The 17,058-nt window shown below is 54.1% G+C and overlaps 2 protein-coding genes across 5 annotated transcripts in view; one reads left to right on the forward strand and one right to left on the reverse strand.

The window, feature by feature from the left end:
• PCBD1 (pterin-4 alpha-carbinolamine dehydratase 1) overlaps positions 1 to 17,058 on the forward strand; it is a 1,172,580-nt gene that overhangs the window by 585,684 nt on the left and 569,838 nt on the right. The gene's annotated exons all lie outside the window — the stretch shown is intronic.
• LOC126962500 (cadherin-23-like) overlaps positions 1 to 17,058 on the reverse strand; it is a 340,014-nt gene that overhangs the window by 286,948 nt on the left and 36,008 nt on the right. The window contains 2 exon segments of the mRNA XM_050803593.1: positions 2,955 to 3,032; positions 9,412 to 9,483. Of these exon segments, the coding sequence (XP_050659550.1) occupies positions 2,955 to 3,032; positions 9,412 to 9,478 (145 nt within the window). The 5' untranslated portion in view covers positions 9,479 to 9,483.

The raw sequence follows: 17,058 nt of genomic DNA on the forward strand, positions 1-17,058 counted from the left end.
CACTGGGTGTCTAAAGAGAAACCAGGTAATGAGGCCTCGAGCTGGAAGTTCGATCTGCCTACAACTCTGACCTCTGGTGAGCTGACACGTTCAGCCTGGGTTGGGCTCTGCCTCTTGCCCTGGCACTGAGCACCACCCTGGATCCAGCTTATCTGTGTGTTTGTCCGCACTGAAAGCCCATGGCTGGTAGGGCAGCCCAACCGGCCATCCCTGGGCCACACACGGGCCTCCCTTTAGTAACAACAAAACATTCCCAGGTTGGAAGCTTTGGAGGCAGTGGTATTGTATGTAAACTTCCCAACAGTCCAGTGAGGGGACTATCCCATCCCCATTTTGGAGACTGGAACTCTGAGTCGAAGAGTGAATGGTTCATGAGAGCCAAGTCTTAAAGTTAAGTCGCTAGACCACCCCACTCCCCATGGCAGGCAAAAGGCCAGTCCCCTGGACAAGCTGTTTCAACCTCCCCCTCTCCCTAGCCTGCGGGTGGGAGGCCTGCACCCATGAAGCCCACCACGTCCATGTGAGTCCATACCCACCATCTGCTTGGCCCAGGGCCAAGTGGGTGCCAACACCCAGCAGACGGCTCCAGGCTGGTCTCCTCTGAGGACCTGGAAACAACTGGGGCCAGCCAGGCTGCTCCAGCCAAAGTCCACTGGGTTTATCTTTCCAATGCCCACTCATTGTTGAAATGAGGAGATAGAGGCCCAGAGAGGTGCAGTGCTGTGCCCAAGGTCACACAGCGAGAAACAGATGTTGGGCTCCTAACTTTCAGGTGAAAGCTGTGCTGCTCCCATACTGATGCAAAAGGAAGGGAAGAGGCTGGGAGGGCGCTGAGCCAGCTCCGCACCCACCCCCTGCCTAGAGAGATGAGCACAGCTATCTTCCAGCTCACTGAGCCCCCTCTCAATCCTATGGCACCCTGGAGTCAGGGATCAATCCCCATGGTACTAGACAGCCACCCTGCTGTGACTGCCAAGTGCAGCCTTAACAGGGCTTGAGGCCTGGAAGCTGCTCCCGGAGGCCGATCGATGCTGGAGTTTGCAAAAGACAATCAAGAGTCAGAGCCAAAGGCAGCAGGAGAAGGGCCTGCTGGAGGGCTGGCCACTTGGGCATCCAGCCTGGGCTTGTCACCATTAGCACAGGTCATGCAATGCCCACACCTCCACAACCCATCCCAATACATAGGCCTCTGAGGACCCCATGCTCAGAACCTGGCATGCAAGTCACAGATGTGGGGACAGAGTGGGGACAACTCACTTGAGAAGGGCCTTCACTTCCCCCAGCCGGCAGCAGGGTCAGTTAGTGGCCGGCCACACCTCTGCCTCAGTGGCCCACCTGCCCCAAATATATCCCTCCACCACAAAGGGATCTCCCAGAGGTTGAGATTTAAATGGACATGAATGATGATAAACGCTGCTAACAGCACACCCATCTGCCTAGACACACGCACTGTGTGCTGCTCTGTTGGCTCCATGCCAGCTCCACCCCAGGTCTGGGTGGAGAGAGGAGTCACAGGTGAATTCCACCCAAAGAACACAGGTGTGTTACAAGTCCAGTCGCCCACAAATATCCCCCAACCCAATCCAGAGGGGAGCAAATAGCTCGGCAGGGTCCCCAAGGGATGTGGGTACACTCTCTACCCTCAGAAAGGGTCTCTGCCTATGAGAGGGCATTCCAAAAAGGCAGGAACCTTCTTCCTGGGGAGCCCTCAAACACCCAGATCCCCAAACCTTAACCCCAAATGTAGCCTTACAACACGGATCTATCACCAAAGTAGTAGCCGGTTTCCACAGAGTGCCCCCCACAGCCCCCATGAACAAAGCGCTGCTGGGCCATGGGGACAATCCCCACAGCAGACAGCCAGATGCACACCTGCTGTGCCCAGCACCCCTGAAAAAAAAGCCTCCATCAGGAAGAGTGAGAGGCGCTGCTCACAGGCCCCCACTGACAGCAGGGGAGAGTCTGGGTCCGCGTAAGGCACCCCACTTCAGCAGAGATCGTTGACAAATTATGCATCCACTCTACCAAACACCTACACTGGGTTTTATATGAAAGAGTATGTACATGACCTATCAGGTGAGCATCTCAATATCTCGCCCCACTCTGAGCCATCATGCCTCATTTTCAAGTTCAAGTGATGCTCCCTAAAGATGCACCATGCTGACCCCTGACGCACTCAGCCTCCGGCACACAGCCACGCCTTTGCACACGTAGAGCAGGCAGACCTGAAAGTAAGAAGCCCCGGATGATAGACACTTTCCCTAAAGTGACACCAGCGAGAATGACATGACAGAGGAGGACTGTCAGTGGAGGTGGGCAGGCCCTTTTCAGGTCAGGTGCTGCTGGTTGGCTGCCTGCACACGGGCACAGGTGCCTTCCCATCAGCACAGCTATAAGACAGCTCCTGCAATTCAGCCTGAGAAGCTTCTGGGTCCTAAGAACTGAGCTAGGACCATGGGGCCACAGATGTAGGAGGCAGGCCCTCAGTAGGGGGCCAGACACTGGGACGGACCTGAGTGATGGGGCAACGGGCCGAGCACCAAGATGTTTATAATCACCCCCTAGTTCATGTTTTTTCTCATGCCAAAACCAGGCAAACTCGATGCAGAAAACTTAGTAATCACAGAAAAGTGCAAAAGGCCAACAAAACACAGTCCACAACAGCTGCCACTTCAAATATTCACAAGGCCTTCAAGTGCAAGAGGAATCCCCACTAGTGCGGGAGTGGAGCATCTGAGGCTCAATGTGATAAACCATTTGACGTTCAGAGCTCCCCTCTGTGGGACTGAGTACCCCGTCCCTGGAGGCATCCTAGTGGGGGCCTCTCTGAATACCATGGAAAATACTCCAAAATCAGGTGGAAGATGACCTCAACCTATAAGATCCCCTTCATTTGTGGGAAGGGATTGCGCCCCAGGCCAGCCGCACGCCCACCAGCCCGTGTCCCCACTCACCCACAGGCGTGTCCTCGCTGATCAGCAGGTATGTATCAAAGAAGTGGTTGGTGAAGAAGGGCAGCCGGTTCACCTGGCCTGGAAGTCAGAGGACAAGAGCATCAGCCAAGTACCCCCCATCAGCTTTACACACTCTATAAGGTGACACAGGGTGAGGGCTGCAGTGGGCACTGAGCCTGTGTCCATGGCCATGGTCAACTTCCCAGGACCCTGGAAGTCACTATCCTGCCTCAGGGCAAGTGAGGGACAATGCCAGTAGGTCGGCAGGCGCCTGTCAGCTGTGTGGCGAGTGAGGCCGCCTGCCATACGTGCCTGCTGAGCATGGCCACATGGAGCAAGCATATGACAGGGGCTCCCCAGGCAAAAGACAGGATTTAGAAGCCTCTGTATGAAAAAAATTAGTGTAAAATAGCTCATTGATCTTTTACATTGATTATATATTAAAACGATTATATTTTGGATATATTGGATCAAGTAAAATATATGATTAAAATGAATTTCACCTGTTTCTTTTTACTTTTCTGATTATCATTTTTTTTAAGACAGAGTCTCACTCTGTCACCCAGGCTGAAGAGCAGCAGTGTGATCACGGCTCACTGCAGGCCTGACCACACAGACTAAAGCAATTTTCCCACTGCGGCCTCCCAGTTAGCTGGGACCAGAGGCATGCCCCAGGCCAGGCTATTTTATTTTATCTTATTTTATTGTATAGATGCATTGGGGAGGGTCTTACTATGTTGCCCAGGCTGGTCTCCAATTCCTGGGCTCAAGCAGTCCTCCTGCCTCGTCCTCCTAAAGTGCTGAGATTACAGGTGTGAGCCACCACACCTGGTCTCTTTTTACTATTCTACTGTGGCTCTTAGAACATTTAAAATCACATGTGGCTTGCATTGTCTTTCTATTGGGCAGCGTGGCTCTAGCAGAATATGAGCTCTGCAAGGACAGGGCTTGGTTGACGGCTGGAACCCCGGTGCCCAGAACAGGGCCTGACACTTAGATGGCCCACAGGATGATCTGGTATGTACAGGAATAGCCAGCTGATCCCACAGAATAATAACAATGATGATAACAGCTGCCATCTCAGGAACCCCTTCTCTGTACCAGCTATTTAAACCACCTCACTCAATCCTGATGGCAAGGCAGGGGAAAATGAGAACTCCAGGGGATAACTAACATGCCTTGCTTACACAGCTGGCAAGTGGCGGTGGCCATCCAGGAAGCCAGACCCCAAAGCTCGTGCTGTTAACCATGTGCTGCTCTGTGATGGCTTCAGAGGGGGCTGGGGCTGGAGGCGGTCAGGGTGATACCCACATGGGCTGGGGAGCTTAGCACCTATGAGAAGCCCCCACTCGAAGCTTCCCTGAGGCTGACTCCCCCTGTCCCCCCAGCTTCTCCTAGGGGCCTTCAGTTGGCAAGTGAGGGCACTTCCCCTCGGTCCCTCCCAACCAGAAGGCAGCTGGTTTAGCTGGAAGTGGGATTGTCATTGTGCAGCACCTGCCATCGGGGGCACCGGCTCAGCCCTCCAGGGGCCCTGAGCATGGGCATATGGGGCAGCTCTCTCTCCCTCCCTTTCTGCTGACCCGGGCTCCCTCAGAGCAGTGCCAGGCTCCCAGAGGGTGAGAAGGCTGGCATCTGGGTATGGCACTTCCTCCTCCAGCCCAAGATGCCTCCTAGTTGGGACCAGGCAGAGCTGGGAGACTCTGGCCTCTTTTCCTCCTCCCCACCTCGATGTGCTCAGGCAGACAAGCTGATGCCATTTCTAGTCCCTCATTCTGCCCTCTCTCACTTCCTGGCCAGGACCGATGGCCCTTCTGCCTTCATTTGCCAAATTCCTATTCACCCTTCAAATCTCATTTCCATTGGCCCTTCTTCCAGGAAGCCCTCCCCGACCACCCCAAATACTCACATGCACCCATGAACACACCTCCCCACTCTCATGTCAGGAGCACAACAGCCTCAGATAGAGGCAGTGGTCAAGGGTCTCACCTTTTTTGAAACCCCCCTGTGCCTCTTTCTAGCCATATGACTATCCCATGTCTCAGTTTACCCATGTGTAAAATAGCCATAACAATAGGACTTCATGGCTAACCTGAGGATTAAATGAGACGACATACACAAAGTGCTTAGCGCTGTGCCGCTGGCACACAGCAAGCACTCCATAAATGGTAGCCAGTATTAACATTGGTATTAATAAAGATGCCGCCTTTGCAGCCCACTGGAAGGCTTTTGATCCCTGCCAGGGGCCTTGGGCTCAGGATACAGGAGAGCAGGACGCAGCCCAGCCGAGGTAGATGAGTGCCCAGAGAACTCAATAGCTGGTTTGGGCTGGTGAGGCTAGGAAACCAGTGAGGAAAAATAAAATCACCTGCAGTGGCATCGTTCGTTTTTAAATTTTACTTTACAGGACCTGCTGATAATCAGTGGCTGGGAGCTCTGCACGGGCAGCTAGGCAGGCTCGGGGACGTGGGTGGCCTGCCACATAACAAGCAGTTCCCGTGTTCCCAGAGCAGGCCCACCACAGGCGGGGCAGACAAGTGACTTATTCTCAAAGCCGCTGTTAAAGCGCAGTAGCTGTGTGCTCAGGAGCTTTGGGGCCTCCAGCGACGTGGGAATATAAGTGGATGTGGAAGGGGAGGGGTGGGGGTGATTTCTTTGGGGGAAGGAGAATCCCAGCTTCCCAAGTGTAGGACCCCTTGCTCTGTCTCAGGCCCCAGATGGCCCACCCCATTGTGGGTCGGTGGCTTGTGAGCGCTGCCCTGAGCCCTCTCCCACCCTCCCCACCACCCCCACTGCCATTCCCCAACTACAGCCTGCAAAGGTAGACCAGGCAGGCATGTGCCTGCTTTACTTAGTTCCAGCACCCTAAGGGGCCTGAGGGGAGAGGGGAGAGAAGGGCGCAGAGAGGGCACAGCGTTCCAGCGGCCTGCTGAATGACAAGAATTTCCTACACACAGGGGTAAACACAGGCTGGGTGGCGGCATGGAGGTGCCATCCAGGGGACCTGATCTGGGACTGAAGGGACGTCGGTGTGCTTGTATGGGGAAGGTCCCCACCGGATCACGGCGGCCCAAGCCAGGAAGCATGAACTTCTCTCTGAATTGCGGGGTGGGGGTTCCTCTGAGGGCATGAAGAACCCAGTCAAGTGGAGGGTCCAGATTCCAGCCAGGCCAGCCTGAGTCCATGCCTCGGCTGCCTCCCCAGACCTCGGGGCAGGGGTGGGGGCTGAAGGCGCAGTGGCTGTACTGAGATTCCGGCTGGAGAGAGCATCAGAGTCCCCCTGCCAGTCGTCCCTTGACAAGGAAGGCGCACTAGACAGGGAGTGCAGGGATAAATTCAAGGAGTCAGGGATTTTGCGTGCTCTGCCACTGCTGCTGGGGAGCTTAGGCAGATCCCTCTCCTTCTGCCTCGCCCTCTGCCCCATTTTCCAGCCTCAGGATGGGGACAAAAAGCTCTGCCCTGCGCTCCAGTCCTGCCTCCCAGCCACAGGTGTCCTGTGCACCTTGGTCACTGTTGGGGTGGCTGCAGCGTGGCCCACAGGAGCCCCAGGGGACAGGAGCCTGACATGGTGTCGGGTGGGGAAGCCAGGTGGCCTCATGGTCAGGCGCATGGGTCCCCACCCAGCGCCTGGGGACCAAAGGAGTGACCCAGCAGGATCCTCGCTGGCTGGTCAGTCTAGGATGGGATGGGCCTGCCCAGGCCTTCGCTTCCTGCCTCCCCAACCAGCCCATGGATGAAGGAGAATTGCTAGAGCACATTGAGGCCAGAGGGGAGAAGGGCAGGAGGCTTGAAAGAGAGAAGACAGGCTGGCAAGGGGTTTTGACAGCCCTGAGCCCTACCCATCTCTGACTACCAGGGAGGGGAGGAGAGATCAGCTGGGGCGACGGGGTCAGGTGGAAGCAAAGTGGCGAGGGCAGTGTGGTCTGGTCTGGGGCACAAGTGAAGGCCTAGGTCGGGGCGGGTGTCTAGAGGGTGGCCTGAGAAGGTGATTCAGTCACCCACTCTCCCCCAGTCCCTAAAGTCAGCCACTGCCCCAGCAGGCCAAAGGAATAGCACTGGCTGCTTCAGACAGGGACCAGGAAGAGGGGACTATGCTAAGCAATGAGAGAGAGAGGGACCCTTGTGCGTATGGCAAGCACATAGTCCACACGCAGGCCGACCACACGCGTTTTGGCATAGAATTGCTAGATGACCTTGGGCAACTTGCTTAGTTTCTCTGTGCCCCATTTTGCTCCCCTTAGAGAAAGATTACTTCTGATAATAAAGGAGCCAATGCTTAATAAGCACTTATTCTGTGCCAGTCAGTATTCTAAGTGCTTGATGTATAGATTAATCTATTTGATCATTTCGACGACCAGAGAAGGAAAGTCCTATTATCGTTCCCATTTTAAAGACAAGGAAATTAAAGCACAGCAAGGTTAAGACATTCGCCCAAGGGACCCCTTGGCTGAAGTGGGACTGGAAGACAGGAGGTCAGCTCTGACTGTACGCTCTGTTCTTGTTCTCACCCTGAATGCATGAAGCATCTTTCATCTGGAGAGCTCAAGGGGAGACTGCCATGTCTCACAGGGGAAGGCAGCTGAGGGCTTAGCACCTGCTATATTTCTACTGATGTATTTTTTTTTTCTTTTTTCATTTTTTGAGACAGAGTCTCGCTCTGTCACCCAGGCTGGAGTGCAAGGGCACGATCTCAGCTCACTGCAATCTCCGCCTCCTGGGTTCCAGCAATCCTTATGCCTCAGCCTCCCAAGTAGCTAGGACTACAAGTGTGCACCACCACCATGCCCAGCTAATTTTTGTATTTTTATTAGAGTTGGGGTTGTGCCATGTTGGCCATGCTGGTCTTGAACTCCTGACCTCAAGCGATCCTCCCACCTCGGCCTCTCAAAGTGCTGGGATTACAGGCAAGAGCCACCGTGCCAGGCCAAGTGTATTTCTTTTTAACAGATGAAGAAAGTGAGTGGAACGGAATGGGGGAGGGGGGTGGGTCCCAGGTGGCAGAGTCCCCAGGGAGGCTGAAGAAAGTGTCCTGATTCCCACCGTCCAGTGAACATGGAGGTCAGGGCTGCTCTCAGGCGCCCCTGATTAAAGCCTCCCACGTGGGGCGGGGGGAGCAGGGTTGGAGGGGTGATATCCTGACAGAAGCCCGCATGGAGGGTAAGAGACCCCTGCTTTGTACAGCCTTGGGCCAGTACTTCTCCAGGGTTCGGTGTCTCCTCTGTAAAATGTGCTGGGAGTTAAGAAAACGCCTGAGGCTGTCTTGCACTCTGAGAGTCTTTGAGACTGTGCTGTGCTCCTGGGTTGCCTGGATGGGAGTGAGCTCCCCACCACAGGGGGGATTCCAGTAGGGATCCCTCCAAACATGGAGGCAAGGAGAGGGGATCCTCGAGGGACACTCAGGCTGCAGGACGCTAGCAACACTCCAACAAGCACGAGCCTGCAGCGGCCTCCAGAGACTCCGCCTGGCTCCCTGCAGAGAGAGAAGGAGCTGGCCCCCCATAGGAATGTGTGTGCGTGTGTCACCAGGTACACGGTGCCCACAGCTCTTCTCTGGGGATGCCATGGCCCCCGGGGATGCCACGTCAGGCGTGCCTGCTCTCCTGGCCTGCCTTCAGTGCAGCCCAGGACTGCTTTGCTCCCCACCACCTGCTGTCCAGGGGCCAAGCGAGAGGCGAATGCCCAGGCCTCTTCTAGCCTCCTCCATGGGCTCTGGAGCTGGCACTCAGAGCGGGCTGCTGCAAGGCCAGGAAAGGAGGGCAGAGGGGAAGCCTCCCGGCTGCGATTCCTTTGCTCAGACTATGCCCTCCAGCAGGATGCCCTTCTTCCTGCTCACCTAGTTTAAAACTACTTCTTGGTCTTCACAGCCAGATCAAATGCTGACCCTTCTGGCTGGGTTTCTGCTGTTCCCTCAGGCCCAGTTCATCTTTTCTTCTGATGGACGTCCCTGGAGCCGCTCCCATCCTTCATTACCACTCTATTCACCCTGCAGTATAGGAAATCCTGCATGTGTCTTTCTCCCCTGCCAGGCTCTGAACTTCGAGAATAAGTTATTTCCTCCATTCCCCCAGAGCTGGATGCAGTAGGTCACACACGGTGCAAATAGTAGGTGCTCAGAACACAGCCGTGGAACTAAACAGAGCTGTGGCCAGTCCCTGCACCCCAGGAGGAGGACGGTTTGCGGTCACAGGTGCCTCCTTCCCTCAGAGCTCACGTAATTCTCAAGGCTCCTCCCATTCCCTCTTGTGTCCCAGGCTTTGGGGACAGCTGGTATTTTCAGCCCTGTGAGAGCTGCAGAAGGCAACCGAGGCCCAGAGAGAGAAGTATGTGCCTCAGTCCCACAGTAAGGCAGTGTCTCCAGAGTCCCAGAGCACAAAGCTGAACCACCAGCCCCAACACCCTCCAGCCTGGCCTCCCGTGCGGAGGCTGCCCGTGGAGTAGACACAGGGAGGACTGGACTTACCCCAGCATCCAGAGATCAGCACCAAAAGCCAGGCCACGTGGCAGCTGGTAGCAACATGGCACCCCATGGCTCCTGGGGACACAAAGAAGGAGAAGAGGATGAGAAGCCTCCTGGGCAGCAGGGGGTCTGCTCCTCAGCCCCCCCCCACCTCTGCAGCTCCAGAGAGAACTGGGGCTTGGAAGGGAGGAGAAGGAATCAAGTCAGATGGAGGGTTTGGGAGCACATGGGAAAAAAGAGAGGGTCTGTATCATTTGGTTTTAACATTGTTCAATCCTGGGTATAGCACAGTGGCCTGTGAAACACTGGGGCTGGGGCTTATCGGGTCCTCTTTGCCCTCATGGGGACTGGCTGTCCTGCAAGGGAACTCTGGGCAAAGAGTGACATATTCTAGGCTCAGTAGATGGAGGGAGGGGCTGCTGCCTTCAGCCTCCAGGACGACATCCCCCAAGAGTGACAGAGCCTGGTTATCCTGGGGACAGCATTGAGGAGATGGGCACTGCCTGGGAAGACAGAAGTCTAACAGGAGGCTTGACAAGTAACAAGCCCAAGCCCACCACCAGCGCCCAATGAGCATAGCTCTTCCTATTTTTCATTTTTTATGTTCACCATATTATCCCATAACCTTGTATATGAAGGGATGCAGCAGGCCATGGTGTCCAAAGAGGCACAGAGAGGGGAGACCTGCCCAGGACCTCACAGCAAGTCTGTGGAGGCTAAAGCTGAATTTTGAAGGGCTCAGAGCTAAGCTCTAGTGAGATCTGGGGCTCAGCTGACAGAGGTTCTGTAAGATCAGATCCCATTTCTAAGGGTGGCTGGGAGGGTAGACAGCTCTCTCCCACATGGCAGCAGCCCCCACTCTGGTCCCATTCCATCAGGGCCCTGGTCCTCCAGCGGCTCAGAAGCAGGCCTCCCTAGAGCCCAGCAGTGACACCAGGGGGACCACGCTCACCAACCAGGAATCCTAACCTCCTACAGAACTGTCTGCCTTGGTAGTGCAGGGCTGGACTCACACACATCAGCCTTCAGTGTGTACCTGCTGTGCATCTGGCCTGGGGGGTGTCCATCTCCCTGGCTCACAAAGTAGGGTTAGAGCCATTCGGCAATTTGTTCAGAGACCTCCAGCTAGAGACCAGCATCAAGACCCAAGCTGGTGTACTATCTCTCTTGTCAATAAGTGACCAGGAAAGACACAGGGCAGTGAATGGAGCTGGAAGAAAGGACTTTTGGAGAGACTTCCACATCTCTGCCAACATATAGGGGTGAGGGATTAAGAAAGAGCTGAGAGCCCAGAGCCCTTAATTCTGGACTTGGAGGGGCCCCAATCCCTCTCAGCCCACATCCCCAGTGAACAATGACGTGACCCTACCAGATGGTTCCTGACCAACATGACATACAACAGTCCAGTCCACAGTCCCCTTTTGCTTTCCTTCTAATATTATAATTAAAATATCCTAATTACAAAGCATGCAATAGTCATTTGAAGAATAAAATATGCTTTTTCTTTCCTTCTTTTTTTTCTTTCTTTTTTTTTCATTTTTCTTTTTTTTTGGACAGAATCTCACTCTGTCACCCAGGCTGGAGTGCAGTGGGGTGATCTTGGCTCACTGTAACCTCCACCACCTGGATTCAAGTGATTCTCCTGCCTCAGCCTCCCGAGTAGCTGGGATTACAGGTGCGTGCCACCAAGCTTGGCTCATTTTTTTTGTATTTTTAGTAGAGACGGGGTTTCACCATGTTAGCCATGCTGGTCTCGAACTCCTGAACTCAAGTGATCCACCCGGCTCAGCCTCCCAAAGTGCTGGGATTACGGGTATGAGCCACCATGCACGACAAAACACAAAAGATTCTAAGACGTATTTGCATAATAAGGGGCAACTCTTCCCCTACACATCCTATTGAGTTTCTGAATATTAACAGCCTATCACAGGGGTTGCAAACTGAAATGCCTACAAGGCCAGCAGGGAATTTAGATGAGGGTGATGCTGGGTGGTGGGGATGATGGCCAGTTGGAGGCCACATGCTCTCTATTGAAAAGTGGCAGCTGTTGATGTGTTTCAGCCAAGAGGGAATGTGGGCCCAGGGTGGCAGAGCCTCTGATTTTTCTCAATGAAAAACTAGAAATCAGGCTTTTCACATGAATTCAATTTTTAAATGTTGGCAAATAACTCAATTTGTAAGGAACACTTTGTGAGTCAAACATGACCATGGCCAGAGTGGGCAGGCAGGGCCTGGCATGCAGGGCCTGGCATGCATCCTACCAGGCCTTTCTCTGCACCCAAGAAATATGTTCCCATTACACACATGTACGGAGCCGTGAGGCTACTGTTTACTTTGAGAATAACGGAGTTACCCTCTACATACAAGCAACTTGCTTTTCACACTTCAAGAAATTCCACAGATGGCACTCCAGGCCAACATTGCTTAGAATTACCTCTTTCTATTTAGGAGATAATAATAGCTCATGGTATGGATGTTTCCTAATGGAGACTTCATCCCTTACCGATGGGCATTTGGATGTTTCCAGATTCCCGCCCCCGTGAGCAATGCCACCGCGAACGTCTCTCTGTACATAATTGTGTTGGGATTTGGCTCTTCCGTTTGGTTCTCCAACAGTGGGAGTGCTGGGTCAATTAAATACAACCCGGAGTGTGTATGTGAACTTTTACTAGACGCTGCCATATTATCTTCTGGAAAAGGCTGTGGCAATTCGCAGTCCCGCCACCAGTATATGAGGGGGCCTATGTGCCCACCTGGAAGTGATCTCTCTTTTAAATGGCTGCCAATCGGACACATGAAAAATGGTATAGCATTGCTGCTTTAATTTGCATTTCCCTAACTACTAGCAAGGTTGAGCAAGATGCCTTTCTCTAAACGTTCAAACCACTTTCCATCTGTTATCTTGAGTTACCCTATCATATCCTGCAAAGAAGCTAGCCAGCAGCACTAGCATTATCCCTGATTTACAAGTGGAGAAACCGAGGCACTGGGCAATTAGGTGACAATCTGACATCTCACAGTGAGTGAGTATCTTCTACAGAAAAAACCTCAGCCCTCTGCCATTCCAAACCAGATGTCATGAGAATTAAACAACATCTGCTAAGAACATCATCCACAAATAGCTGGGGAGAGCACGCCATTCTGCTGGGTGTTGCAGGAAGTTTGCGGTAGAAGGAAGGGAGGAAATGAACACTTGTTAGGCAATCCCACAGGCCAAGGATTTTCACAGGTATTATTTTTACTCAAACTTCCAAAATAGCTCTATGAAGTAGGTCTTCTTGTCCCCATTTGATAGACGAGGACATTGAGGCTCAGAGAGGTCACTCTAGGATTGATCAGGTGTGCCTGAGTCAGAGTCTCCTGCTGTTTCCATCACACCATGCTGCTGCTCCCGTTTCCTGACTGTGTAAAAGGGGGAGACATGACCCCTCCCTCATGGAGCATAATATCCATCACACAAAAAACACAGGGTGAATATCTGCCAAGAGGTGAGCGCCTGCACACACATATGTGCATAATGCCTTTCGCTTTCCACAGTGTGAGCTCAGGCTCCAACACTGCCAGGCACACTGGGCCTCCAACCTCTCTTCTTAAGTGCCCTTCTCCTTTCCCCATCTGAGGCGATCAGACTGCCTCAGTGCCCAGATCCAACAGTCAGGGGTAGATGCACACAATCCTAATTCTGCAGGATTGGCAGGGACTGCCTCCAGAGCATCCGGAAGCAGGGACCATCTCAGCTCCATCCTGACTCTGCCTCCATCCTCCCCATAGGGCGAAGTGGCACCGACACTAGGTCAAGGTGACACAGGCTCCAAAGGGTAAAGCAAAGCAGCTGGACCTGAAGGGCTCCACCCTGCTGCTGGGTTTTCCCTGAGGTCCCAGATCTTCTTCCTCTGGCTCCTCTGGCTATGGGAGGAAAGCAAGGCCCAGAGAGAGCAGAGGCTGATGCCAGCAGGAAGAGACAGACTCCTAAGCCCTGACCTCCAGCCTCGGTGTGGTGAGCGACGCTGCTTTGCCTGCTGGCATTCCTCAGTAGCGGGGCCGCGGCGAGCAGCATGGGTCCCCAGGGAGAGCCTGACCTCGCTCTGCTCTGTGCAATAGCTGCTTCCCCAGCCTCCTGGTCTCCTCACCTCCCATTCAGCATAGCCAAGTGGCTTCCTCCACCATCTTCAGGCCCACCCTTAGGATGGGGCCTGAGCTCCCACCAACCCTCATGTCTCCCCACTGGATCAGGAAACACAGACACACCCTTCTGTGCTGGGCTTCCTGCTTGGACCTGGGATAGGTGCCAGAGACCTGCTCCAGAGGTAGGGGCAGGGCCACAGCCAGCTGCCCCCAAATCTCTCAAGTGCTGGCTTAGAGCTCTCCTCCTAAGACGACACACAGCCAGGCCCCAAAGCCCTCAGACTCCAATTCCCTACATCCTTCTTCATGCCAAACTTTGTGCCAGGCACAGTGGGGGACATAGGGCCATGAGAACATACAGCCGTGACTGGAAACATGTGCTAGGTTTCAAATAAGTGAAACAGACTGTCACTGCCCAGGGCCGTCAGGAGACAGAAAATCCCAGGGCTCCTAGCTTTCAGGGCTCAAGCTATACACACGTCAGATTCATAATTCTAACATTTACTGATCTATATTCTATGCCAGTCATTGTGATATACAATGCACTCTACATGCTGGGGCTCAGAGAGGCTAAACAACTTGCTCAAGGTCACACAGCTAATAAGTGTCAAATCTGGATTTGAACTCCATTCTGATGGCCATCATGGCCAGGCTCCCAGCCTCAGCCCCAACCCTTGCTGAGCTCAGACATGTGACCCAGGGGAGGGTCCTGCAGAGGCACCTGATAGGAAGTCTTTGGGCAAGACCCTGTGGCATCTATTCAGCGAGCCCAGTGAGAATTCCAGCATGCTCACAGCCAAGGTACGCTGGGCCAGCAGGAGGTAAGCTGCACATGCCAGGAAGAAGGCGGATGGCTAGGGTGGTGGTAGGTGGGCTCCGGTTTCATCTGCCCTCCCAGGCTGTTGGCAACTCACATGCATTGCCCCTAGAACCAGCAGCAATCAGAGAATGCATGCTCCATCCGGGGTGAGCAAGTCTCCCCGCTCCTCACCCGCTACTGCTTCCCTCCACCACCTTCCCCTCAAGGTTGACACCTTCGTCCCTGGTGGAAGTTGACTACGAATTTCTCAGATTTAGGGCAGCAGCCCCACCCACATTAACCACCTTCTCCTGTCAGACCAGCTCTGGGATGAGGGCTGGCTAGGGAGGCTCTGAGAGGTGGTTCAGTGACAGCATCCATGGAGTCACCCACATAGGACTCACCCCCCCAGTCACCACCAAGTCCAATCAAATCTCAACTTACACCACAGAGAGCCACTGAGCTGCAAGGGGAGGCTTTGGGCAGTGGGAGATCCAGCTGGGTCTGGCCACACTGCAGAAGTCTGCCCTGACAGGCCCTACTGTGTGCTAGACACTGTGCTAGGGCTTAGGGACACAGAAGGGAACAAGGTAAAGCCCGCACCTTGGGGGAGCTGAGACTGCCTGGGAGAGACCAACCCCAATAGAGCAGGTGGGTGAGTCATCCAGAGTGTCAGGAGCGAGGTGTCCTGGGAAAGAAGGGGCAGTGCAGGAACCAGCTGAGGGTCACTGGGGAGGTGACACTTGAGCACGCACTCGCAGGAGAGTTGGCCATGTGGATATCTGGGAGGAATGCCTCCCAGGCAGAGGGAGTGGCCTGTGCAAAGGCCCTGAGGCAACAGCATGCCTAGTGTGCTTGAGGAGCATGAGGAGGCCAGTGTGGCTGGAAAGGGTGCACAGTGGGAAGAGCTGCAGGAGATGAGGGCAGAGAGATCTCAGGGGCCATCATGGACACTTTGCAGGCCACTGATTGTGAGGAAACACGTGATATGAATAACCAGTTTTCAAGGAGCACCCTGGCTGCTGTGATGAGGACACACTGTAGGGGGTATGGGCGGGAGTGGCTAGACTGGTGTCCAGGCTCCTGCCGGGATGCAGGCAGAGATGATGGGCTCCAGGCAGCAGGGCGGTGTGGGATCTGGCAGATTCTGGACATAGTTCAAGGTAGAGCTGAGAGGGTTTCCTGTTGGTGGGGATGTGACTGTGCAAGAATGAATCGAGCCCAAGCACCTGGGAGGATGGCATTGCCATTAGCTAGGACAGGAGAGGCTGCAGGTGGAGCTGGCTGAGGGACAAGATCAGAAGTTCATTTGAGACATGGCGAGTCTGGCATGGCTGTTGACAACCAAGTAGCAACAGTGGGTCGGCAGCTGGACATGCTCAGCCAAGGTCCAGGCCAGGCTGGAAGCAGAAGTGTGGGAGCCACCAGCAGGGAGGTGGCGCTTACCACCGCCAGAGAGGCAAGATCAGCAGGGCTCCCACACCCCTGAGCTGAGGCAGCCGGGCGGAGAAGCAGTCCGCCTTTGAAAATTGTCCAAAGAGCCTGAAAACGCATATACCCTGTGGCCCAGCAATTCCACCTCCAGAAGCTCAGCTGAGGAAATCGCCATGGCTGTACGTGGACACCAAGCCACAGGGATGTCCACTGCTGCGTTACTTATGACAGATACCCAACAGGGGACTGGTTCAACTGTGGGATGTCCCTAGGAAGCAACAGGGGATGGTGTGTGGATTCCTAGTGTGTGAATGTGTGCAGGGGAGTGTGCACATACGGCACTGGGGGGTGAAGCTGGGATGTTGTGTGAGTGGTGAGGTCATGGGAAATTTTATTTTCTTCTACCTAGTTTCTGCATTCCGCCTGGCTTCTATAATAAGCATTCAACGTGTTGATATCAGTGGCCTCGCTTACGTCCACCCTACCAAAATCTTGCCACAGCCTGTGAACACGTGGACAACCCTGATTAGACGTTCTCTCCCGCACTCTCCTGATCCTCCCTGAAGCCCAGAGTCCCAGGTGCAAACACCAGGGGAGACTCTGGGAACTGGGAGGGTCCTCGGCGGTCCTCTGACTGACACCCCTCCCTAGACTGCTACCAGACATTTCTAGGGACATGGAGCTCCTTTTACCCTGGGCAGTGGGTCCCAGCTGGAGAGGCCCTGCCTCTCCATCCCCTGAGTCCAGCCCCACTGGGTCTTTCCTCGCTAGGCCAGGAGGTCAGATTGCTCCCACCACCAGGAGGGCTCCCTCATGCTTCACCTGCAGGCAGCCACGAGCAGCAGAATGGGCTAAACCCCAGGCTCGGAGACAAGGCCCAGGGCTGGCGCTTGGCCACATACTGAGGGGTTCTCCTTTCCCCAGTAGAAGACCAACAGTGTGAAAGAAAAGCTTGTGCCTGAAAGCGCACAAACACACACAGTCACACACACCACATACACACACACACACTCTGACACACTCACCTTTACACTCACACACCACACACACACACACTCAAACACACACACTCACCCACACACACCCTCATACACTCACAAACACCACACACAGTCTCTAACACACACACTCAAACACTCATACACTCTCACACACACACAGTCTCACACACACACATGCTCTCACACATACTCAAACACACCACACACAGCCTCCCACACACACTCACTCACACACTCTCAAACACACACACTGTACACACTCTCACACACCCACACACTCACATGGTCTCA

This window comes from Macaca thibetana, chromosome 9 (genome assembly GCF_024542745.1).
Source record: "Macaca thibetana thibetana isolate TM-01 chromosome 9, ASM2454274v1, whole genome shotgun sequence".
NCBI lineage: Eukaryota > Metazoa > Chordata > Mammalia > Primates > Cercopithecidae > Macaca > Macaca thibetana.